The 25,293-nt window shown below is 46.7% G+C and overlaps 1 protein-coding gene and 1 long non-coding RNA gene across 10 annotated transcripts in view; one reads left to right on the plus strand and one right to left on the minus strand.

The window, feature by feature from the left end:
* Positions 1–7,054, minus strand: part of BICD1 (BICD cargo adaptor 1) — a 240,982-nt gene extending 233,928 nt beyond the window's left edge. For 2 of the 9 annotated variants that reach the window (XM_077266653.1, XM_077266647.1), the window contains exon 1: positions 929–4,449. In XM_077266653.1, coding sequence (XP_077122768.1) covers positions 929–1,141 — 213 coding nt within the window. In that variant the 5' untranslated portion in view covers positions 1,142–4,449. Of the gene's footprint in view, positions 1–928; positions 6,406–6,613 lie in introns of those variants that run through there. The other 7 variants (XM_077266651.1, XM_077266650.1, XM_077266648.1 and 4 more) reach the window with 5 other exon arrangements.
* The window catches only part of LOC143776859 (uncharacterized), an 87,641-nt gene extending 62,635 nt beyond the window's left edge, over positions 1–25,006 (plus strand). Inside the window, exon 3 of the long non-coding RNA XR_013215939.1 lies at positions 24,941–25,006. This is a non-coding gene — a long non-coding RNA (uncharacterized LOC143776859). The remainder of the gene's footprint in view (positions 1–24,940) is intronic.
* Positions 25,007–25,293: the final 287 nt, after the last annotated feature.

Genomic DNA, 25,293 nt, shown 5'->3' on the forward strand with positions numbered 1-25,293 from the left:
ATAATAGATAGATAGATAATAGATAGATAGATAATAGAAGATTAATTGATGGATAAATCTATAGAAATAAAGAAATAAATAGAATAGACAGAGAAAAACTTGAAAGTTGAGAAATACATTGATCAATACTAGATAGATTAGGAGAAAGAAGGAAGAAAGGAAAGAGAAATGAAGAACAGAAATAGAAAGATGATAGATAGAATATGGCTGACACACATTGTTCCTTATTGTTGACATAGAGAAAAAGTTAAAGAAGAGAAAGTGATGTCACTGATAAATGGGGTTTAAATAATTGCACATAATTATCTATCTATCTATTATCTATCTATTATATATTATCTATCTATCTATTATCTATCTATCTATCTATCATCTATTATCTATATATCATATATTATCTATCTATCATCTATCTATTTATCTATCTATCATCTATTATCTATATATCATATATTATCTATCTATCTATCATCTATCTATTATCTATCTATCTATCTATCTATCTATCTATCTATCTATCTATCTATCTATCTATCTATCTATCTGTTATCTATCATCTATCTATTTATCTATTATCTATCTATCTATCTATCTATCTATCTATCTATCTATCTATCTGTTATCTATCGCATATTCCTCCATCACACAGACACATCCCTCACACCAGCAGTCGGTGACTACTTTTCCTCTACAATCCGTTCAAACCAAACAGAACTTTATTTATAAAGATCACCTGACAATGGTAACTGTGAACTTGCTGGAGCAGCTGCTGACAATGGAAGTCAATGGGAGGGAGGGCAGGGTTATGTTAGGAGCTGCCCACACCTGCACTGCTCCTGTGCCAGCCTCACCCCTGGCACATGTGTGGGCACATCAGTCATGGTTGCAGGCAGGGCCATCACCCCCCACCCCAGGGTCTGACACCCACCTCCTTGAGCTGCTCCAGCTCCTGCTTCAGGGTGTCATATTCAGCCTCCAGCTCATCATACTGCTGCTTCAGAGACAGCTTCTCCTCCAGCACCACCAGCCCATACTCTGCAGCCTGGATCTTCTCCTGGGTGGTCTCACTCAGCTCCTTGGTCAGTCTCTCAAGCTCAGCCTTGTAATCCTCCACAGTCTGCAGCACCTCCTCAGCAGCCATAGTCCCTTGTGTTGGGAGTCAGACTGGATGGACAGATGGGTGGGGAGGGGAGAGAAGAGAGAGGAAGGGGGATGAGCAGAGATGGAGCTGGAGGCTGCTCTGTGGGTATCAGATCTGCAGCATCATGCCAAGCACAGGCGCAGAAGCCTGGCCCCCCATGCCCAGAGCAGACTCCTGTGTGTGCCCTGCAGCCCCTGCCTGCCTATACAGAGCTTTTCTGCTTATTCACAGCCAGGGATAGAAGCAGGAGGCAGCGCCATCTCTTCTGCAGTCTGAACTTTCCACCTGCTACCCCCCTCTGCAGGCTACAAAATGATGCAGTCTGCCAGGAACTGGCATCTACAGCGCCAGCCCCGGGAGCGCACACGTCGGGTCATGGGGGGAGAAAGGGATGCTCAATGCCAGTAAGGAGCACTAAGTGTCAGGTTAATTGTATTGGCGGAGCAACGTCACAATGTGGGAACACTCAGATATTCGCGGTAGTCCGTAACCCTCCGGAGATGGAGACAGTCTACATAATTTATCCATCCATCATCTCATATCTCCACTCCTCAACATTGAAATTGCAACACCAAGATCGAAAAAGCGAGGAGTTCTGGAAATCACATGATGGATAGACATTAATGATGTGAAAAAAATGGAGACAAAATTTTCAAAACGTCTCGATTTATTCAGTCTGGAGTATGAGCGCCGCGTGCAGGAATTCCCGCACTTACATACAGCCTTGGCTGCTATCACTGAGGTAATTAATGGTTCTTGCACTAGGGCAAATCATCAAGATCTGCTGCTGGCAGCTCCTTTGTAATCGGTGACCAATGATGTCCCAGAGGTGCTCCATAGGAGACAAGTCCGGAGACGCTGCAGGGCATGGTAGCAATATTAGGCCATGCAGGATGCTCAGAGTCGCACGATCAACATGTGGCCTGGTGGTGCACATTATACTATATGGAGGACTGTGGTGCACATTATACTATATGGAGGACTGTGGTGCACATTATACTATATGGAGGATTGTGGTGCCAATTATACTATATGTGTTGAAAAATGGCTGCTAAGAGACTTTTAAGCTCCCTCATGAAGGTTTCTTCATGGTGTCACCTATATGGTCTCCAGACCAATCTTCGAAATATCATCCAAGACAAAAAAGAGACTCATCACTGAACAGGACAGACAACTAGTGATGAACGAGTGTACTCGTTGCTCGGGTGACCTCCAAGTATTTGTTAGTGTTCGTAGATTTAGTTTTCATCGCCTCAGCTGAATGATTTACAGCCATTAGCCAGCTTGATTACATGTGGGGATTCCCTAGCAACCAGGCAACCCCCACATGTACTCAGGCTGGTTAGTAGCTGTAAATCATTCATCTGAGGCGATGAAAACGTACGAACACTAACAACTACTCGGAGATCACACGAGCGTGCTCAGGAAAACCAGAGCAACGAGTATATTCGCTCATCACTACAGACAACCATTCCAGCCTCCATTGTCATCCATGATAGCCTTTGGGGGATCAATAGACACGTGTAGCCTGTCAAAGTGTCAGAGATATCTAGTATGTGGTATTTTAGTGTTCAATTATTTTTTTGAGCAGTGTATATGTGCTGTTTTACCCTTGCAGAGGTCGTTATGGCCGAGGACGGCCATGTTTTAGGGGGTAGGGGTGTAAGGAAGTGGCGGGGACCCTCATCTGCCCCCTCTCTCCCGTGTGATGGGCCCGTGCACTTTATGCAGTACACATGTGGTGCACCTGTATGTTATGTACCATTTATGCACTGTTATTAACATGCATTGTAACATGCTGTGTTTGCAATGTTTGCCACGTGTGTTGATACAACATGTGATGTCCCTTTTAGTCTGTCATGTATCACTGTTGAACTGTATTGTGTTTCCCTGTACATGTTAGAGGCAGGGACAGAAAGGCTTAACATGTGGGCTAGACTAGCAGCCAGAAAAGGCGTCAGGAAGCTCTGGCTTCCAGTCAGTTGCCCGGGAACGTTTGCCCTGGGCAGATTCTCAGGACAGCCGGGTCATTGCCAGACCCCAGGAGGGGAAGAATCTGTTGCCCAGGACTTAAGGACTGCAACACAGGCCCCAGGACTTGGTAAGAGCCCCGTGAAAGGGACTTCAAGCGTCCAGATTTTGGCATATGGACTACTGCTTCTATCGGCTGCCGTGGCTGTTGTGGGTACGGCTGCGGACATTGCTAGTGAAGAGGGCAACAGGACTTTGTGAGTGCTCCACCGAAGGGACTATAAGTGTCCAGATTCCGACCACTGAAGCAACTCCACTTCTGATGCTGCAGAAGGTCCCGGGGTGTATATTGACTGTGGCTTAGTTGACTCGGCTGGGACTACCGCCCCAGGCCACCTTGTTACATACCAATACAAAGTAGCAAATATTTGTGAAGTGTAAAGGAATTATACATGTTTTTTTTAATATTTAAAAAATAGAAACTGAAAATTGTGACTTGCATTCCATACTTTCTAGGACCACCTTTCGCTGCAAGTCTTTTGTGGTCTGTCTCTACCAAATTTGCCCATCTAGAGGTGACATTTGTGCCCCTTCTTCTTTGCACTCTCACTCAGTAAGATTGGATGGAGGTGTCTGTGATCAGCAATTTTCAAGTCTTGCCACAGATTCTCAATGGGATTTAGGTCTGCACTGTGACTGGGCCATTCACACACTTGAATGTGTCTTTGACCTAAACCATCCATTGTTGTTCTGGCAGTATGTTTAGGGTTGTTGTCCTGCTGGAAGGTGAGCCTATGCCGCAGTCTTTTGCTGTGTCAAATAGGTTTTCCTCCAGGGTTGCCCTGTATTTAGCGCCATCCATCTTCCCATCAACTCTGACCAGCTTCCCTGTCCCTGTTGAAGGAAAGTCTCCCCACAGCATTATTCTGCCTCCACCATGTTTGACAGTGGGGATGGTGTTTTCAGTGTGATGTGCAGTGTTAATTTTCAACCACACAGTGTTTTGCATTTAGCCCAGAAATTTTTACTTTGGTCTCATCTGATCAGAGCCCCTTCTTCTACATGCTGGCAGTATCCCCTACATGGCTTTTTGCAAACTGCAAACAACACTTCTTATGCCTTGCTTTCAAAAATATCTTTCTTCTTGCCACTTTTCCATAAAGGATTTGTGAGCATACAACTAATAGTTGTCCTGTGGATAGATTCTCCCACCTGAGCTGTGGATCTCTGAAGCTCCTCCAGAGTGACCAAAGGCCTCTTGGCTGCTTCTCTAATTAGTGCTTTACTTGCCTAAGATGTCAGTTTAGGTGGACGTCCATGTCTTGGTACGTTTGAAGTTATTCCATAGTCCTTCCATTTTTTGGGATGATAAATGGATCAGTTCTCCATGAGATGTTCAGAGCTTGGGCTATTTTTTTTTTATAATGTAACCCTGCATTACTTTCTCCACAACTTTATCCCTGACCTGTCCGGTGTGTTCCTTGATTTTCATGATGTTGTTTGATCCTTAACAAACCTCTGAGGCCTTCACAGAACAGTTGTGGTTATTCTAAGAATAAACTCTACACATTATTTCCTAATTATGTGACTTCTGGAGTCAACTTTTCACTCAGGATTTTATTTAGGGATATCTGTCTACAGGGAGCTGAATATATCGTCACAATTTTCAGATTCATATTTTTTTAGATAATTAGAATCCCAGATATTACTTCCTTTGTCTTTGCACTTCACAAATACTTTCTACTTTCTATCTCCATGAGGAAGTTTGGCAGTCCCAAAGTCAGCCCCTACTGTGGTCCCCTTCAGACAGAACTCCCATTCTTTACATTGCCACTTAGAAGAAAATGAAAGCCAAGTCAGGAATGGCCCCCGCATTATTGATGGTGATCTGAACTCATGGAATGTATATAGTAGCGTGACAATATTAGGATGACTAGTGTCATTTTTCACATCCTCTGTACAAATGAGAAAGAATTACAATGGAGGTAGACAGCTCCACAAAAAAAGTGTTTAAGGGCAGATGGATTTATACAGGAGGTTTAGAAATTACAGTCCCTTCTATTCTAACCATATTTTACATAGGGCATTTAGGGGTCGGGGATACTATTGAAAGATTAGAAGTTACTAGGATGCTGGAAAAATCTATAACATTCACCCAGTGATTAGATCAGAAGGATCGGCTTTCTGGGAACAAAAGTCTGCCAACAGCACCCCCACAGGAGAAATGCGGAATTACATGGTGCCCATTGAAATGAATAAGGTTGCAGTTATTTCATATAGCGTTGTAAATGGTGAAAAATCTAAGCATACTTATTACAATATTTTTGGCATTGCTATTGAAGGTTGACAAATCATGAAGATGAGAATGGATTCATTTTTGTCAGATTTATAGATATGTGGTGTAGTAGCATTGGTGCATATTATTATTATTATTACTGTCTGGTGCGTTTCTCCCTCCTCTCATAAGTCGGTGGTGGCTCAAAACTGGGAACGACAGAACACATAAACCCATGCATCTTTTGGATTTTAGGTGTACTGTCCCTTTAAATGATTGCTGTCTGTTGACGGTTTGAAGCAACGATGAAAAAGAGAAAGAATTGTTTCCTAGCAACCGAGCACAACAATGACGGGGCGCAGGTGAATTTGCCTATCCCAAGGGGAGTTACGGCTCATCCTTTCTTAAATTATGCAGATGATGGGATTTACCATAAGAGAATAAAAAGGTTCTGAGCGGCGGCCGTCCAGCTGCTTTACATGGCGGAGGAGGTTGTTAAGGTTTTGTTCATCTAATTTGCTTGGATCGAGTTCATTTTTCACTGCAATATAATTTACATCAAAGGCATTAAAATTTATATTTTTTTCGCTGTGTATTTAAGAAAATAGCTCTGTGAGATCTCTACTTGTCCTATCACGCTGCCATGCTCTGTGAGCGGAGTCCAGGAAATGACTGCAGCCGTGGAGCTATTACTGAGTCACAGAGTCGCCCAGGCTTCATAGAAATGCTTAGGCCAAGCCCTCTCCCACCCTCGCTGTAGCTCATCGCCTCTTTTTGTGAATCCTCTCCATTCTCAGTGGTCCCTCCCCTCTTTCTGTGACTCTTACCCTCTCTCTCCGTGGCTTCTCCCCAATTTTGGCTCCTTTCTTTTTGTGACTCCTCTCCTACCTCTTCACCCTCTCTGTTGCAACTTTTATTTTGTGACTTCTCCCCTCTCTGTGACTCCTTCCCTCTCTCTGGGGTTTGTCTCTTCTCTGTTGTTCCCCCCATCTCTTTGGCTTCTTCTCTCTTTTTGTGACTTCTCTATTTATGACCCCTACCCTCTACCGGTGACTTCTTCCTTCAATCTGTGGTTCCTTCTTTCTGTGACTCATCTACTCTGTAATTCCAACTTTTTTTTGAGACTCCCACCATCTCACTGGGGTTTCTCCCGTCTTCTTTGTGGCTGCACCCCACTCTTTGGCTTCACCCCTTTTTGTTACTTCCCTCTAACAGTGGCTTCTTACTTTGTTCTGTTATTCCTTCCCTCTTTTTGTGACTCCTCCTCTTTCTGTGGCTCCTCTTTTTCTGACTCCTTTCTTCTCAAAGTGACTTCTCCACTTTCTCTGCGGTTCCTCCCATCTCTGTGGCTCCTCTCCTCTTTTTCTGACTTTTACACTCTCTCTGTGACTTCTCCCCTCTTTCTTCCTTGGCTCCTCCCCACTCTTTGGCTTCACCCGTTTGTGACTCATACCCAGGGCTGCCACCAGGAATTTCAGGGCTCCGTACTAGCAACATGTTTAGGCCCTCTTGAGACTCCACCCAAGCTTCACCTCCAACCCTCGAACCTTCCACAGTCCCAGCGCCCACTGAAAAGCTCCACTTCTGCATCACGTCCACATCAATCACACATTGAGTTCCCATCTAACACCAGATCACATACATAGCCAGCAGCTTTTGTTTTGGCCAAAAGATTTTTTTTAAGTGCCACCACAACTAGGTAGACTGTTTTGGCCGGGTTCTACTCTATTCTAAACTTTTAAACACTTATTCAAATATCCAATACTCTTTTTAGGTATATTTTTATTTATGTTTCTTTAAGAGAATGTGCCACATTTAATTTTTTTTAAATAAACAATAATACCACAAGGGACAAATACCATCACAACATGGCTGAACCCTGTATTACCACCACATAGTGACCTAATACTACCACATACAAGGGGAAAATACCACCACATCATGGCCAGACCACATATTACCACCACATAGCGACCAAATAATAGCACATACAAGGAACAAATACCATCACATCATGGCCGGATCATATATTACCACCACATAGCTACCGAATACTACCACATATAAGGAACAAAGACCGCCATACCCTGACCAGACCACATATCACCACCACATACAAGGAACAAATATCACCACACCATGATTAGAACATACAAGAGATAAATACCTCACACCATGACCAGACCACATATAACTACCATATAGTGACCAATAATACCACATACAAGGGACAAATACCGCCACACCATGACCAGATCACATATTACCACCACATAGTGACCGAATACTACAATATTGATCATTAATTTAAAAAATACCCATAATACTAATATATATATATATATATATATATATATAATTGTCTAAGGTCCACTTCCGTCTGTTTGTCTGTGGCGGAAATCCCGCCGGTGGGCACGACCAATCAATGACAGGCACAGTCCGGCCGCGAATTGGCCCCCCCCCTTATCCTCTCCAGTCAGTGCCCCCTCCATACTCCCCTACAGTCAGCGGCCACATAGGGTTTTAGCAGTCCGTTAAACAGACTGCATTACACTGCGGCATAGCACGGTGTAACGCAGTCCGTTAACGCTGCAATTAACCCTATAAATGTGACCAACTTTTAACAATTGATGCTGCCTATGCAGCATCAATAGTAAAAACATATCATGTTAAAAATACTAATAAAATAAAAAAATCATATTCTCACCTTCCGCCGTACGAGCCAGCCTTTCCCACTCCTCGCGACGCTCCGGTCTCAAGAATGCATTGCGGCAATGACCGGAGATGACGTAGCAGTCTCACGAGACCGCTACATGATCACGGGTTATTGCTGCAAGGCATTACTGGGAACGGAGCATGGCGAGGAGCATCGCTAAACGCCTGGGCTGGATCTGGGGGCCGCCGGAAGGTGAGTATATAACTATTATTTTAATTCTTTTTTAACAGGGATATGGTGCCCACATTGCTATATACTACATGGGCCGTGTTATATACTACGTGGGCTGTGTTACATACTGCGTTGGCTGTGTTAAATACTGGGTGGGCTGTGTTATATACTACGTCGCTGTGCTCTACACTACGTGGGCTGTGCTATATACTATGTGGCTGTGCAATATACTATGTGGCTGTGCTATATACTACGTGGCTGTGTTATATACTACATGGGCTGTGTTATATACTGCATGGGCTGTGTTATATACTACATGGGCTGTGCTATATACTACGTGGGCTGTGTTATATACTACGTGGCTGTGATATATACTGCGTGGGCTGTGCTATATACTACGTGGGCTGTGTTATATACTACGTGGGCTGTGCTATATACTACGTGGGCTGTGCTATATACTACGTGGGCTGTGCTATATACTACATGGGCTGTGTTATAGACTGCGTGGGCTGTGTTATATACTACGTGGCTGTACAATATACTACATGGCTGTGTTATATCCTACCTGAGCTGTGTTACATACTGCATGGGCTGTGTTATATACTGCATGGGCTGGGTTATATACTACGTCGTTGTGCCCTACACTACATGGGCTGTGCTATATACTATGTGGCTCTGCAATATACTTCGTGGCTGTGCTATATACTACATGGCTGTGTTATATACTTCGTGGGCTGTGCTATATACTTTGTGGGCTGTGTTATATACTGCGTGGGCTGTGCTATATACTACGTGAGCTGTGCAATATACTATGTGGCTGTGTTATATTCTATGTGGGCTGTGTTATATACTGCGTGGGCTGTGTTATATACTGCGTGGGCTGTTATATACTATGTCGCTGTGCCCTACACTACATGGGCTGCGCTATATACTACGTGGCTCTGCAATATACTACGTGGCTGTGCTATATACTACCTGGCTGTGCTATATATTACGTGGGCTGTGCTATATACTACGTGGGCTGTGCTATATACTATGTGGGCTGTGTTATATACTGCGTGGGCTGTGCTATATACTACATGGCTGTGCTATATACTACATGGCTGCTATATACTACGTGGCTGCTATATACGTGGCTATGCTATATACTACGTGGCTGTGTTATATGCTACGTGGGCTGTGACACTCTTTCGACCAAGGCCCTCAAAAACCTGCAGCTGGCCCTGGCTTCAGTGATTGGTCGCGGCCGGCCGCGAACAATCAGCGACTGGCGCAGTCCGGCCGCGAATTGATGCGGGATTTGAACTACGCTTCGCTAATTGGTCGCGCTCGGCCGACCGAATCCTGTGTATTCATTGCATTATTCTGAAATCTTCATAAATAAACTACATACATATTCTAGAATACCCGATGCGTTAGAATCGGGCCACCTTCTAGTATCACCATAAGTGCCATTATATACAGGAGCTCTGTACATAGTATACAGTGTATAGTGTCAGTGTACAGGTAATACAGTCAGGGGCGGATTATAAGAGGGTCAATATGGGCGGTAGCCCAGGGCCCAGTGGTGTGGGGGGGCCCTGGGCTACCGCACAGATTGACTGCCCGAGTACTGTGATGCCTGCCGCCGCCGGCATTTATGTGCCCCCGGACCCGGTGGGCAGAGAGAGGGGGCCGGCATCGCGCCCCTTCTCATCTGCTCACCAGGTCCCTTCCGGCGCTGCGGTGGTTAACAACAGCCGCCAGCCAATTGGAGGCTGGCAGCTGAAGTCGGCCGCAGCGCACACGTCACCGGCGTCTGACGTCATTGTCAGTCGCCGGCGAGTGTGCGCTGCTGGAGGGAGCTGCTCGCCGCTGGAGCGCTGGTCAGGTGTCATGATTCCCAATGGCAGGGACATGGGCAAAAACGGACTAGCTCTAGGAAGATGGTATCTCAGGTAACCGCGATGCTGAACCTAACACGCAAATAAAAGTAGCCAGGGGGTGTGCCTACGTTGTATCCCTAGACACCTCGCGCCAGCCGGAGAGCTAACTACCCCTAGAAGAGGAATACACAGACCTGGCTTACCTCCAGGGAAACCCCAAAAGTTATAGTAGCCCCCCACATGTAATAACGGTTAGGTAAGAGGAAAACACAAACGCAGTATGAATATAGATTCAGCAAAGTGAGGCCCTCTGACTAGATAGATGAAAATACAAAAGAGGACTTCGCGGTTACCTCAAAACCCTAAGCAGCCATCCTGAAACTACCTTAACTCCGTTATCAACTCATGACACCGGAGTAGTAATTTCAGATCACTAGAGCTTCCAGCAGCACGAGAAATATAAATGCATGCTGGACAAAACAAACACAAAAAAGCCAAAGATTTCAACTTAGCTGAATTGCAGACTTGGAGCAGGTAGCAAGCAACAGAGATGCTCTGGTAACATTGATTGCCGGCACTAGAGTGACTGAGAAGCCAGACTAAATAGGAAACTCCCAATTTCCTGATGAAAACAGGTGCACTGGAAACACAAGACCAAAGTCAACCAGTACCACCAGTAGCCACCAGAGGGAGCCAAAAACAGAATTCACAACAGTCAGGTGAGGAGAACTCTTTTTTTTTTTTTTTTTTTGCGAACGGCAATGCTGGAGGCACTGGGGGCAATGCTGGAGGCACTGGGGGCAATGCTGGAGACACTGGGGCAGTTTGCTGGACACTGGGGGCAATGCTGGAGACACTGGGGCAGACTGCTGGACACTGGGGGTAATGCTGGAGACACTGGGGCAGATTGCTGGAGACACTGGGGGCAATGCTGGAGACACTGGGGGCAATGCTGGAGACACTGGGGCAGATTGCTGGAGACACTGGGGGCAATGCTGGAGACACTGGGGGCAATGCTGGACACTGGGGGCAGATTGCTGGAGACACTGGGGCAGATTGCTGGAGACACTGGGGCAGATTGCTGGAGACACTGGAGCAGATTGCTGGAGACACTGGGGGCAATGCTGGAGACACTGGGGGCACGCTGGAGACACTGGGGACAATGCTGGAGACACTGGGGCAGATTGCTGGAGACACTGGGGCAGATTGCTGGAGACACTGGGGCAATCCTGGAGACACTGGGGCAGATTGCTGGAGACACTGGGGCAGATTGCTGGACACGGGGCAATGCTGGAGACTCTGGGGCAATGCTGGAGACACTGGGACTGATTGCTGGACACTGGGGGCAATGCTGGAGACACTGGGGCAGATTGCTGGAGACACTGGGGCAATGCTGGAGACACTGGGGGCAATGCTGGAGACACTGGGGGCAATGCTGGAGACACTGGGGCAGATTGCTGGACACTGGGGGCAATGCTGGAGACACGGGCAATGCTGGAGACACTGGGGCAGATTGCTGCAGACACTGGGGCAATGCTGGAGACACTGGGGCAGATTGCTGGAGACACTGGGGCAATGCTGGAGACACTGGGGCAGATTGCTGGACGCACTGGGGGCAATGCTGGAGACACTGGGCAGATTGCTGGAGACACTGGGCCAATGCTGGAGACACTGGGGGCAGATTGCTGGAGACACTGGGGGCAGATTGCTGGAGACACTGGGGCAGATTGCTGGAGACACTGGGGCAATGCTGGAGACACTGGGGGCAGATTGCTGGAGACACTGGGGGCAGTGTTGTGAATTAGACTTTTTTGGCTCCCTCTAGTGGTTACTAGTGATATGACTCTGGGATTTCCTTCCCTCTGTTTGCACCCAGCTGGGTCGTTACTTCAGGGGTGTTGCTATATAAACCTCCTGGAACCTTAGTCCAGTGCCTGGCATCGGTGTTATCAGACACATTCTGTTTGCTCCTGTTTGCTGGTCCTGGTTCGTGCTAAATTAAGCTAAGTCTTGCTTCTTTGTTTTTTGGGTTATTTGTTTGCTATCATTTTTGTCCAGCTTGTACTAAATTTGATTCCTGACCTTGCTGGAAGCTCTAGGGGGCTGGTGTTCTCCCCCCGGGCCGTTAGACGGTTCGGGGGTTCTTGAATTTCCAGTGTGGATATTTTTGATAGGATTTTTTGCTGACCATATAAGTTATCTTTCTATATTCTGCTATTAGCTAGTGGGCCTCTCTTTGCTAAATTCCTAGCTCATTCTTATGTTTGTCTTTTCCTCTTACCTCACCGTTATTATTTGTGGGGGGCTTCTATCCAACTTTTTGGGGTATTTCCTCTGGAGGCAAGAAATGTCTTTCTTTTCCCTTCTAGGGGTAGTTAGCTCTCCGGCTGGCGCGAGACGTCTAGGATCAACGTAGGAACGTTCCCCGGCTGCTGGTATTTGTGGTGCTAGGATTAGTTATATGGTCAGCCCAGTTACCACTGCCCTATGAGCTGGTTTTCTGTGTTTACTGACTTAGCATTATTCCTGAGACCCTCTGCCATTGGGGTCATAACAGTATGCCAGGCCAATATTGAATGTTTAAAGCATTGCAGAAGTGGGATAATAAGAAAGGAAATTCTGAGTTTTTTTTTTTCCTTCCTTCTCTTCCTCCCCTTTACCTTTGAGTGGCGTGTGCTTGCTGCAGACATGAATGTGCAGACCTTGATTACAAGTGTTGACCAGCTGGCAGCTCGTGTGCAGGGTATACAAGATTTTGTTACCAGTAGTCCTATGTCTGAACCTAAAATACCTATTCCGGAATTGTTTTCTGGAGATCGATTTAGGTTTAGGAATTTCAAGAATAATTGTAAATTGTTTCTTTCTCTGAGACCCCGTTCATCTGGAGATTCTGCTCAGCAAGTTAAAATTGTTATTTCTTTTTTGCCAGGCGACCCTCAGGATTGGGCTTTCTCGCTAGCGCCAGGAGATCCGGCATTGGCGAATATTGATGCGTTTTTTTCTGGCGCTCGGATTGCTTTACGAGGAACCCAATCTTGAAATTCAGGCAGAAAAAGCCTTGCTGGCTATTTCTCAGGGTCAGGATGAAGCTGAAGTGTATTGCCAAAAATTTCGGAAATGGTCCGTGCTTACTCAGTGGAATGAGTGTGCTCTGGCCGCAAATTTCAGAAATGGCCTTTCTGAAGCCATTAAGAATGTGATGGTGGGTTTCCCCATTCCTACAAGTCTGAATGATTCTATGGCGCTTGCTATTCAAATTGACCGGCGTTTGCGGGAGCGCAAAACCGCTAATCCTCTGGTGGTGTTGTCTGAACAAACACCTGATTTAATGCAATGTGATAGAATTCAGACTAGAAATGAACGGAAAAATCATAGACGTCAGAATGGGTTGTGTTTTTACTGTGGTGATTCTACACGTTATATCAGCATGCTCTAAACGCCTAACAAGGGTTGTTAGTCCTGTCGCCATTGGTAATTTGCAACCTAAATTTATTTTGTCTGTGACTTTAATTTGCTCTTTGTCTTCTTACCCTGTTATGGCGTTTGTGGATTCAGGTGCTGCCCTGAGTCTTATGGATCTGTCATTTGCCAAGCGCTGTGGTTTTGTTCTTGAACCGTTAGTAAATCCTATTCCTCTTAGAGGTATTGATGCTACGCCATTGGCGGAAAATAAACCGCAGTTTTGGACGCAGGTGACCATGTGCATGACTCCTGAACATCGGGAGGTGATTCGTTTTCTTGTTCTGCATAAAATGCATGATTTGGTCGTTTTGGGTCTGCCATGGTTACAGACCCACAATCCTGTCCTGGATTGGAAGGCAATGTCTGTGTCAAGTTGGGGCTGTCAGGGAATTCATGCTGATTCCCCGCCGGTGTCTATTGCTTCCTCTACTCCTTCGGAAGTTCCTGAGTATTTGTCTGATTATCAGGATGTATTCAGTGAGTCCAGATCCAGTGCTCTGCCTCCTCATAGGGACTGTGACTGCGCCATAGATTTGATTCCAGGTAGTAAATTTCCTAAGGGAAGATTATTTAATCTGTCAGTACCTGAGCATGCCGCAATGCGTTCATATATCAAGGAGTCTCTGGAGAAGGGGCATATCCGTCCATCCTCTTCCCCTCTTGGTGCGGGATTCTTTTTTGTGGCTAAGAAGGACGGATCTTTGAGACCTTGTATTGACTATCGGCTACTGAATAAAATCACTGTAAAATTTCAGTATCCTTTGCCTCTCTTGTCGGACTTGTTTGCCCGGATTAAGGGTGCCAAGTGGTTCACCAAGATAGATCTTCGTGGTGCATACAACCTTGTGCGCATTAAGCAAGGTGAGGAATGGAAGACTGCATTTAATACGCCCGAAGGTCATTTTGAGTACTTGGTGATGCCTTTTGGGCTTTCTAATGCTCCCTCAGTATTTCAGTCCTTTATGCATGATATTTTCCGGAAGTATCTGGATAAATTTATGATTGTTTATCTGGACGATATTCTGGTTTTCTCTGAAGATTGGGACTCACATGTGGAGCAGGTCAGGATGGTGTTTCAGGTTTTGCGTGAGAATGCCTTGTTTGTTAAAGGCTCAAAGTGTCTCTTTGGAGTACAGAAAGTTCCCTTTTTGGGGTTTATTTTTTCCCCTTCTGCTGTGGAGATGGACCCAGTCAAGGTCCGAGCTATTCATGAGTGGACTCAACCCACGTCAGTTAAGAGTCTTCAGAAGTTCTTGGGTTTTGCTAACTTCTACCGTCGTTTTATCGCTAATTTTTCTAGCGTTGTTAAACCTTTGACGGATATGACCAAGAAAGGTTCTGATGTTGCTAACTGGGCTCCTGCAGCCGTGGAGGCGTTCCAGGAGTTGAAGCGCCGGTTTACTTCGGCGCCTGTTTTGTGCCAGCCTGATGTCTCACTTCCCTTTCAGGTCGAGGTGGATGCTTCTGAGATTGGGGCAGGGGCCGTTTTGTCACAGAGAGGCCCTGGTTGCTCAGTAATGAGACCATGTGCTTTCTTCTCTAGGAAGTTTTCGCCTGCTGAGCGGAATTATGATGTGGGCAATCGGGAATTACTGGCCATGAAGTGGGCATTTGAGGAGTGGCGTCATTGGCTCGAGGGTGCTAAGCATCGTGTGGTGGTCTTGACTGATCACAAAAATTTGATGTATCTCGAGTCTGCTAAACGCTTGAATCCTAGACAGGCCCGCTGGTCATTGTTTTTCTCCCGTTTTTACTTTGTGGTCTCGTATTTACCAGGTTCAAAGAATGTGAAAGCTGATGCTCTTTCAAGGAGCTTTGTGCCTGACTCTCCTGGAGTCACAGAACCTGTTGGTATTCTTAAAGAAGGAGTTATTTTGTCAGCCATTTCTCCTGATTTGCGACGTGTGTTGCAGAGATTTCAAGCTGGTAGACCTGACTCTTGTCCACCTGACAGACTGTTTGTTCCTGATAAGTGGACCAGCAGAGTCATTTCCGAGGTTCATTCCTCGGTGTTGGCAGGTCATCCGGGAATTTTTGGCACCAGAGATCTGGTGGCTAGGTCATTTTGGTGGCCTTCCTTGTCACGGGATGTGCGGTCATTTGTGCAGTCCTGTGGGACTTGTGCTCGAGCTAAGCCTTGCTGTTCCCGTGCCAGCGGGTTGCTCTTGCCCTTGCCTGTCCCGAAGAGGCCTTGGACACATATTTCCATGGATTTCATTTCTGATCTCCCGGTGTCTCGGGGTATGTCTGTCATCTGGGTGGTATGTGATCGCTTTTCAAAAATGGTCCATTTGGTGCCTTTGCCTAAGCTGCCTTCCTCTTCCGATCTGGTTCCTGTGTTCCTTCAGAATGTGGTTCGTTTACACGGCATTCCTGAGAATATTGTGTCTGACAGAGGATCCCAGTTTGTTTCCAGGTTCTGGCGATCCTTTTGTGCTAGGATGGGCATTGATTTATCGTTCTCGTCTGCCTTTCATCCTCAGACTAATGGACAAACTGAGCGAACTAATCAGACTCTGGAAGCTTACTTGAGGTGTTTTGTTTTGGCAGATCAGGATGATTGGGTGACCTTCTTGCCGTTGGCTGAGTTTGCCCTAAATAATCGGGCTAGTTCCGCTACTTTGGTTTCGCCATTTTTCTGCAACTCTGGTTTCCATCCTCGTTTTTCCTCGGGACATGTGGAGCCTTCTGACTGTCCTGGAGTAGATTCTGTGGTGGATAGGTTGCAGCAGATCTGGAATCATGTGGTGGACAACTTGAAGTTGTCACAGGAGAAGGCTCAGCGTTTTGCCAACCGCCGCCGCGGTGTGGGTCCCCGACTTCGTGTCGGGGATTTGGTGTGGCTGTCTTCTCGATTTGTTCCTATGAAGGTCTCCTCTCCTAAATTTAAGCCTCGCTTCATCGGTCCTTACAAGATATTGGAAATCCTTAATCCTGTGTCCTTTCGCTTGGATCTTCCGGTTTCGTTTGCCATTCACAACGTGTTCCATAGGTCTTTGTTACGACGCTACGTTGTGCCTGTGGTTCCTTCTGCTGAGCCTCCTGCTCCGGTGTTGGTTGAGGGCGAGTTGGAGTACGTGGTGGAGAAGATCTTGGATTCTCGTCTCTCCAGGCGGAGGCTTCAGTATTTGGTCAAGTGGAAGGGTTATGGTCAGGAGGATAATTCCTGGGTGGTTGCCTCTGATGTGCATGCGGCCGATTTGGTTCGTGCCTTTCACGCTGCTCATCCTGATCGCCCTGGTGGTCTTGGTGAGGGTTCGGTGACCCCTCCTTAAGGGGGGGGTACTGTTGTGAATTAGACTTTTTTGGCTCCCTCTAGTGGTTACTAGTGATATGACTCTGGGATTTCCTTCCCTCTGTTTGCACCCAGCTGGGTCGTTACTTCAGGGGTGTTGCTATATAAACCTCCTGGAACCTTAGTCCAGTGCCTGGCATCGGTGTTATCAGACACATTCTGTTTGCTCCTGTTTGCTGGTCCTGGTTCGTGCTAAATTAAGCTAAGTCTTGCTTCTTTGTTTTTTGGGTTATTTGTTTGCTATCATTTTTGTCCAGCTTGTACTAAATTTGATTCCTGACCTTGCTGGAAGCTCTAGGGGGCTGGTGTTCTCCCCCCGGGCCGTTAGACGGTTCGGGGGTTCTTGAATTTCCAGTGTGGATATTTTTGATAGGATTTTTTGCTGACCATATAAGTTATCTTTCTATATTCTGCTATTAGCTAGTGGGCCTCTCTTTGCTAAATTCCTAGCTCATTCTTATGTTTGTCTTTTCCTCTTACCTCACCGTTATTATTTGTGGGGGGCTTCTATCCAACTTTTTGGGGTATTTCCTCTGGAGGCAAGAAAGGTCTTTCTTTTCCCTTCTAGGGGTAGTTAGCTCTCCGGCTGGCGCGAGACGTCTAGGATCAACGTAGGAACGTTCCCCGGCTGCTGGTATTTGTGGTGCTAGGATTAGTTATATGGTCAGCCCAGTTACCACTGCCCTATGAGCTGGTTTTCTGTGTTTACTGACTTAGCATTATTCCTGAGACCCTCTGCCATTGGGGTCATAACAGGGCAGATTGCTGGAGACACTGGGGCAGATTGCTGGAGACACTGGGGCAGATTGCTGGAGACACTGGGGGCAATGCTGGAGACACTGGGGCAGATTGCTGGAGACACTGGGGCAATGCTGGAGACACTGGGGCAGATTGCTGGAGACACTGGGGCAGATTGCTGGACACACTGGGGCAATGCTGGATACTCTAGGGCAATATGCTGGACATACTGGGGCATATTGTTGAATACACTGTCTGGGGGCAATGCTGGAGACACTGGGGCAATGCTGGAGACACTGGGGCAATGCTGGAGACACTGGGGCAATGTGTGGAGACACTGGGGCAATGCTGGACACACTGTGGGCAATGCTGCACAATTGAACACACTGGGGCAGATTGCTGGACACACTGGTGGTAATATGCTGGACACACTGGGGCAGATTGCTGGACACAATGGGGGCAATGCTGGACACGCTGGGGCAGATTGCTGGACACACTGGGGGTAATATGCTGGACACACTGGGGCAGATTGCTGGACACACGGGGCGCATGACTGGAGGCATGGGCAGAATGTAGACACGCGGCATGATTGGAGACACGGGGCAGAATGAAAGACATGGGGCAGGATTGGATCATGGGGCAGGATGGATACGATGGAGACAGATGGGGCAGGATGGGGAGATCATATGGTGTAGAATGGATACTCATGATGGCGGGATGGGAGAACATATGGCTGGAGCCAGGAATGAGACACACGGGGCCAGGGTGGGGAATATTATTACCATAGGGGCTAATTAAGGGATATTATTACTGCAGTGATGTATTTATTTTATTTATTGAGTATACTGTTTTAAATGGGAGGGGGGGCGGTCTTGTTACTGTGCAGAGTGACACTATATCGCCTTTTTTTCTCCATGTGGTGTAATGTAGAAGTTGTGAAAAATTAAGTAATGTGTCCTGCGAGCAGAGCTCTAGATAACTGTTATTTCCTGCAGAAATGAGTCCTGGCTGGAAGAAATGATGGCGGTCTGTGCTGGATGAAAGATGGAGGACTTCACCCAGAGACTTCACTGGTGAGTCAGTGTTACCTATACACTGACACTATACACTGTATACTATATACAGAGGTCCTGTGTACAATGTCACCAGTGATCACTGTATTACCTGTACACAGACACTGCATACTAAGTACAGATCTCCTGTGAATACTGGCACTTATGGTGATAGTATTGTGTTTTTTTTTTTTTTAAATTACTAATCAGTGTTGTAGTATTCAGTCACTATGTGGTGGTAATATGTGGTCTGGAAATGGTGTGGTATTTGTCCCTTGAATGTGCTATTTGGTCACCAAGTGGTGGTAATATGTGGTCTTGACATGGTGCGGTGGTATTTGTTCCTTGTATGTGATATTATTGGTCAAAATATACCTAAATTGTATTGCAGATTTCAACAAATATTTAATAGGTTACAGTAGAGTAGGGCCCGGCCATTTTTCCGGAATAATCTGGTTCGGGTATCACATGACCCCCGTCACATGACCCCCGTCACATGACCGGGGGGGGCCCACAGTGTCTGAACAGCCCGGGGCCCTGGCTACCCTTAATCCACCCCTGAATACAGTGATATTAGCTGTGGGAACTCTTCCTTTTTCCAAACCTCAGGTATTCACTTTGTCTTAGGTACCCAAACTATGAAGAATAAAACAGAAAGTTACACAAGCAGTTGTCTGTCTGTATAGTCTCGTTTATTCTTGGATATGCTCTTCTTTTATAGGGGTTAGATCAAAGGAAATAGGGAAGTCACACAATATCTTGGCAGAAATATAAGTTATACAACTGCTTGTCAAACACATCCTAGGACACAAGATGGATTATGTGATTATGATAATGTGTGCAAACTGTAAAGCGCCGTGGAATATGTTAGCGCTATATAAAAATAAAGATTCTTCTTCTTATTATTATTATGTGTAGGTATCTGGGGGAACTTCCCATATGTCGAGATGACCCTGTACAATAGTTGAAATAAACAACAAGGAAATTGGGCTGACATCCTATCACATCCCATATCAAAAGATAACCACAGAACAAACAACAATTGTCCCTAACAGTTTTGGGGAAATGGGAGGGGACATCAGGCCACAAGAATGCGCATGTAGACACAGATGATAACTAGTGATGAGCGAATATACTCGTTGCTCAGGTTTTCCAGAGCACGCTCGGGTGGTCTCTGAGCATTTGTAAGTGCTCGGAGATTGTTTTCCTTGCTTCAGCTGCACAATTTACAGCTGATAGACAGCTTGAATACATGTGGGGATTCCCTAGCAACCAGGCATTCCCCACATGTACTCAGGCTGGCTAGCAGCTGTAAATCAGGCAGCTGCGTCAACAAAAACTAAAGCTCCGAGCAGTTACAAATACTCAGAGAACCACCCAAGCGTACTCAGGAAAACCCGAGCAACGAGTACACTCGCTCATCACTAAATAACCATAACCACATATGGGTCAAAGCAGATTTTAACTATTTCTATAACAGTGATCACCTGTGACATTATACACATGAGCCTTGTACATACTACACAGTGTATAGTGTCAGGAGTGTCAGTGTACAGGTAATACAGGGATCACCAGTGACTTTCTACACAGGAGCTTGTATAGTAAGAGTTACTTTAAATGGTTTCAACACTATTAGTTAATACTAGTTATTGATATATTGATATGGTTTCAATCAGTTATAAAATATATACCGTATTTTTCGGACTATAAGACGCACCGTACCATAAGATGCACCCCAAATTTGGGGTGAAAATTGCAGAAAAAAAGATTTTTTATAAGATGGGGGTCTGTCTTATTGTCCGAATTTAAGATCTCTTACCTGAGGGCAGGCAGTGGCAGAGCAGGGTCACAGGAGGCATGGTGTCAGCAGAGGTGCGGTGATGCTGAGGCGCGGTGGGCGGTACAGCGTGCACCTGAGCAGGGTCCCTTCCTGCTTAGGTGGGCAATGCCAAGGCCTGGTGTCCATGGGGAGGTTGCGGCAGTGTTGTGGCGGTGGCAGATGTGCGGTTACTTCCTCAGGTGGCGGTGGCCAGGGTCCCTTCCACATTTGAGGTGACGCCGCGGCGGTATTGAAGGAGAGCAGCAGAGCTGGGTGAGTCACGGTTTTCCCGGTGGCGGCGGCCATCTTCCTGAGGCCGCACATGCACAGATTCAGTACTCTGCTTCCCAGGGCTTCAGTAAAATGGCCGTGGGAGGCAGCGCGTGCGCAGATGGAGATCACGGTGGCCATTTTCCTGAAGCCGAGATCTCAATCTGCGAACTCGGCTTCAGGAAAATGGCCGCCGCGATCTCAATCTGCACATGCGTGGCCTCCTGTGGCCATTTTCCTGAAGCCCCAGGAAGCTGAAAACTCAATCTGCGCACGCGCATCCTCAGGAAGATGGCCACCACCACCGGGAAAGCCGTGACTCACCCAGCTCTGCTGCTCTCCTTCAATACCGGGCCGCGGTGTCACCTCAAATGTGGAATTTGGGACCCTGCTCACGCCACATCATCCCCACCACATCATCCCCGCACCTCTGCCGCCACACCCACACGGGAAGTGGAGGAAAACACAGAGAGGTCCCCTCCTTTTATAATAAATAAATAATTAACAAAAAAAATTGTGTGGGGTCCCTCATTATTTGTTAACCAGCCAGAGTAAAGCAGACTACTGGGACTGGTATTACAGGCTGATAAGGATCTAATATCCATGAACCTTACCAGCCTGATAATACAAGGCCGCAGCAGTCTGGTTAACTTGGTCTCGTGGAAGAGAACTAAAATAAAAAAGCAACAATATTCCTTACCTGTCTGCCGAGAAGATATACATACTGTCCCATGATGAATCCAGCTCTGCTGCATCTGGATGCCTTTGGCTGAACGGTAGCATTATGCCACCATTAAACCTGACATCCAGAATACAGCTGAGGTTGAAGCTGATGACTGGAGATAACTCCGTCCCTACGGTCACGTGATCGTGAGAACTTGGCTAGTGACTGGAGATAATGCAGTTCCTTGCTGTCAACTGCAGTGTACGTGTACTTCCGGCTAAAAAAAGGTACATCATTATTTAAATTAGTACACCTGCGTAGTAAGCTGCGTTCCCGCACTTAATATGCATATGACTAGGTTTTACCGCATCTAATGAAAGTGAATGGGTAATTTACGCAGCGGAGACTGAGCGTCTCCACTACATAAATTGACATGCTGCAATCTGGAAAGACGTGCCACATGTCCATCTCCGCAGGTAAACCGCAGGCATACATGCACGGAGTTGGCATGGGATTTCTTGAAATCCCATCCACTATACTCCACTATACTGTAACATCTGGCCACTGCAGGTTGGATGCTGCGGATGTATGCAGCTTCCAACCCGCAGCGTTTACTGACCGTGGAAACGTACTTTAAAAGGGCCCGTGGCCAAAAAATGGGCAAAGTGGCAGTGGGCCGCACCAGATAATATCACGGGCTGTATACGGCCTACAGGCCGGACGTTCCCCACCCCTGGTATATAGTGTCAGTGTACAGGTAATACTGTGATCACCAGTGTCATTATACACAGGAGCTCTGTATATAGTGTTAGTGCACAAGTAATACAGGGATCACTGGTGATACTATACACAGGAGCTCTATATACAGTGTCAGTGTACAGGTAATACAGGGATCCCTGGTGATATTAAACACAGGAGATCTGTATATAATATACACTGTACAGGTAATACAGTGATCACCAATTACTTTATATACAGGACCTCTGTATATAGCGTACAGATAATACAGTGATCACCGGTGACATTACACACAGGAGCTCTGTAAATTGTATACAGTGTAGAGGTAATACAGTTATCACCAGTGACTTTATACACAGGACCTCTGTATATAGTGTACAGATAATACAGCGATCTCTGGTGACATTATACAAAGGAGCTCTGTATATAGTATACAGTGTATATTGTAAGTGTACAGGTAACACACTGATTCACTGATTAAGTCTCTAGTTGAAGTCCTTCATCTTCATCCAGTGCAGACCGCCATCACTTATTAAAGCCAGGATTCGTCTCTGCAGAAAATAATAGTTATCTGAAGCACATTCCCCAACTTCTACACTACGCCAGATGAAGAAAAAAAGCAAGTGTTGCCCTCCACAGTAACAAAACCTCTCCTCCCACAGATGGCTGATTCTAGTATGCACCTGTTCACACTAGCTTGGAAGTGCCAGTCCATTTTTTCTCATTTGTATATTAGCTCTCTGACCAAGCACTCATTTCATAATGCATGCAGTTTGTAATGTGAAATCTGGTTACGGATCGAAGGCAAAAATAACAGGTACGTCAGTGCAGGGGCAGACACACCGCATGTGCAATGGTGCTGCGGGGCCCGGTGTGGGGGCCCCTGCAGGGCAGCTAACACTGAGGGCAATCTGGCCTGTTTATCTGGCCCCAAGGTTCTGGGGTCCCTGGACAGATTGTCCTCATGTGCCACGGGCAAGGATCGATCCCTGCAGCCCCACTGCCTACAGGAGAAAATGGCAGCAGGGTGGAGCTGCAAGGATCTGTCCTTCACTTCCTGCCCCCGCTTCCTGTCTGACCCAGTATCGCGGCTGGATGACATTGGCTCTGTCAGAGAGAAAGCTGCCAGCGACAAAGATAATACAGGGATGTGCTGCAAGAGGTGAGCGGTGCTGTGTATGTTTGCCGGGGAACATACAGAATGTGTGTGTGTGTCTCTGTCTGCCAGGGAACATGTAAAGAGGTGAATTGTGCTGTGTGTGGCTGCCGGGGAATGTACAGATTGGTGCTGTGTAAGTGTGTGTGTGTGTGCTGGAGAGGGCAATGATGCGGGTGGTGGGGAAGAAAGCAATGATAGAGGTGGAAATGGCAATAGAGGTGGTGGAGGAGAAGGCAATGATGGAGGTGGTGGAAAGGGTAATGATGAGGATGGTGGGGGAGAAGGCAATGATGGAGGTGGTGGCAATGGCAATGATGGAGCTGATGGGGAGGGCAATGATGGAGGTGATGGGGAGGGCAATGATTGGGGTGGTGGAGAGGGCAATGATGGGGTGGTGGGAAGGCAATGATGGAGGTGATGGAGAGAACAATGATGGGGTGGAAGGGAGAATAGTGATGGAGGTTGTGAAGGATAATGATGAGTGGTGGAGAGGGCAATGATGGAGGTGGTGGAGAGGGCAATGATGGCGGTGATGGGGGAGGGCAATGATTGGGTTGGTGGAGAGTGCAATGATTGGGGTGTGGAGAGGGCAATGATAGGGCTGTTGAGAGGGCAATGATAGGGGTGTGGAGAGGGCAATGACTGAGGTGGCGAAGAGGGCAATGATGTTGGTGGGGAGGGCAATGATGGAGTGGTTGAAAAGTCAATGATGGAGGTGGTGGAGAGGACAGTGATGGGGTTGGAGGGGAGAACAATGATGGAGGTGGTGGGGAGAGCAATGATTGGGTGGTGTAGAGGGCAATGATGGGGTGGTGGAGGGGGTAATGATGGGGTGGTAGAGAGGGTAATTATGGAGGTGATGGGGAGGGCAATGATTGGGGTGGGGAGAGGACAATGATGGAGGTGGGGGAGAGTGCAATGATAGGGGTGGTGGAGAGGGCAATGATTGATTTTGAGGAGCAGTCAATGATGGGGTGGTGAAGGCATTGATGGAGAGGGCAATGATGGAGGTGGAGGAGAGAACAATGATGGAATGTGGGGGATTGGGATGGGAGAAAGGGGGACTTACGAACAGGGGGAGGTGGAGGAAGACGTTAGATATGGATATAAAATGAACTGGGTGGTGGAGTAGCGTGCTAAGCCCCTGATAGCGTGCTCCCCATCTCCCAATTCATTGTGATGCTATGGGGGATTTAAAATTTATTGGGGATTGAGAGATGAGGGAGTCGGATGCATAGGGCCCTTTATAATGAACTGAAAGATGGGAGAAGACGCTGTCAGGGACTTGTAATGAATTGGGAGGTGGTGGAGGATGCTCAATACCTGATAGCGTCTTCTCCCACCCCGAAATTCATTATGGTGCTATCAAGGACTTATAATGAATGATGGGGACACAGGACAGGGACTAAGGCTATGTGCACACGTTCAGGATTTGCAGGAGAAAATTCTGCTGCATATCCTAATGTGATGGCAGGAAGAAAGTTTCCCACATTTTTGCCATGCTTTACTTATTTTTCCCCGTTAGTACCGGAGAAATACTCTGTAAAAATTGACATTATGCAGATTTTAATCTGCTGCAATGTATGCAACCTTGTTATTTTCAGGGCTGCGAAGATCATCCTGACAAGATGAATTGTGGCTGGGAGATGTCGACATGAAGGTCTGACTAGGGTTGAGCGACTTTTGCTTTTTTAGGATCGAGTTGGGTTTTGTGAAACCCGACCTTCTCGAAAGTCGGATCGTGTGAAATCGTCCGATTCTACTGTAAAGTCGGGTTCCGGACCGGAACACGAAACCCAATGCAAGTCAATGTGGATTATTTTATTTTTTATTCTCTCTCTCTCTCTCTCTCCCCTCCGTGCAAAGCATATGTTGTGTTTGACTCCGGAAATCACTGCAGCCCAAACGGTAATATGGCTCTATGACGCCGCAGAAACCGGGCCGGAACCTATGTCAT

The sequence above is a fragment of the Ranitomeya variabilis genome, chromosome 5 (assembly GCF_051348905.1).
Source record: "Ranitomeya variabilis isolate aRanVar5 chromosome 5, aRanVar5.hap1, whole genome shotgun sequence".
In the NCBI taxonomy this organism is placed as follows: Eukaryota; Metazoa; Chordata; class Amphibia; order Anura; family Dendrobatidae; genus Ranitomeya; species Ranitomeya variabilis.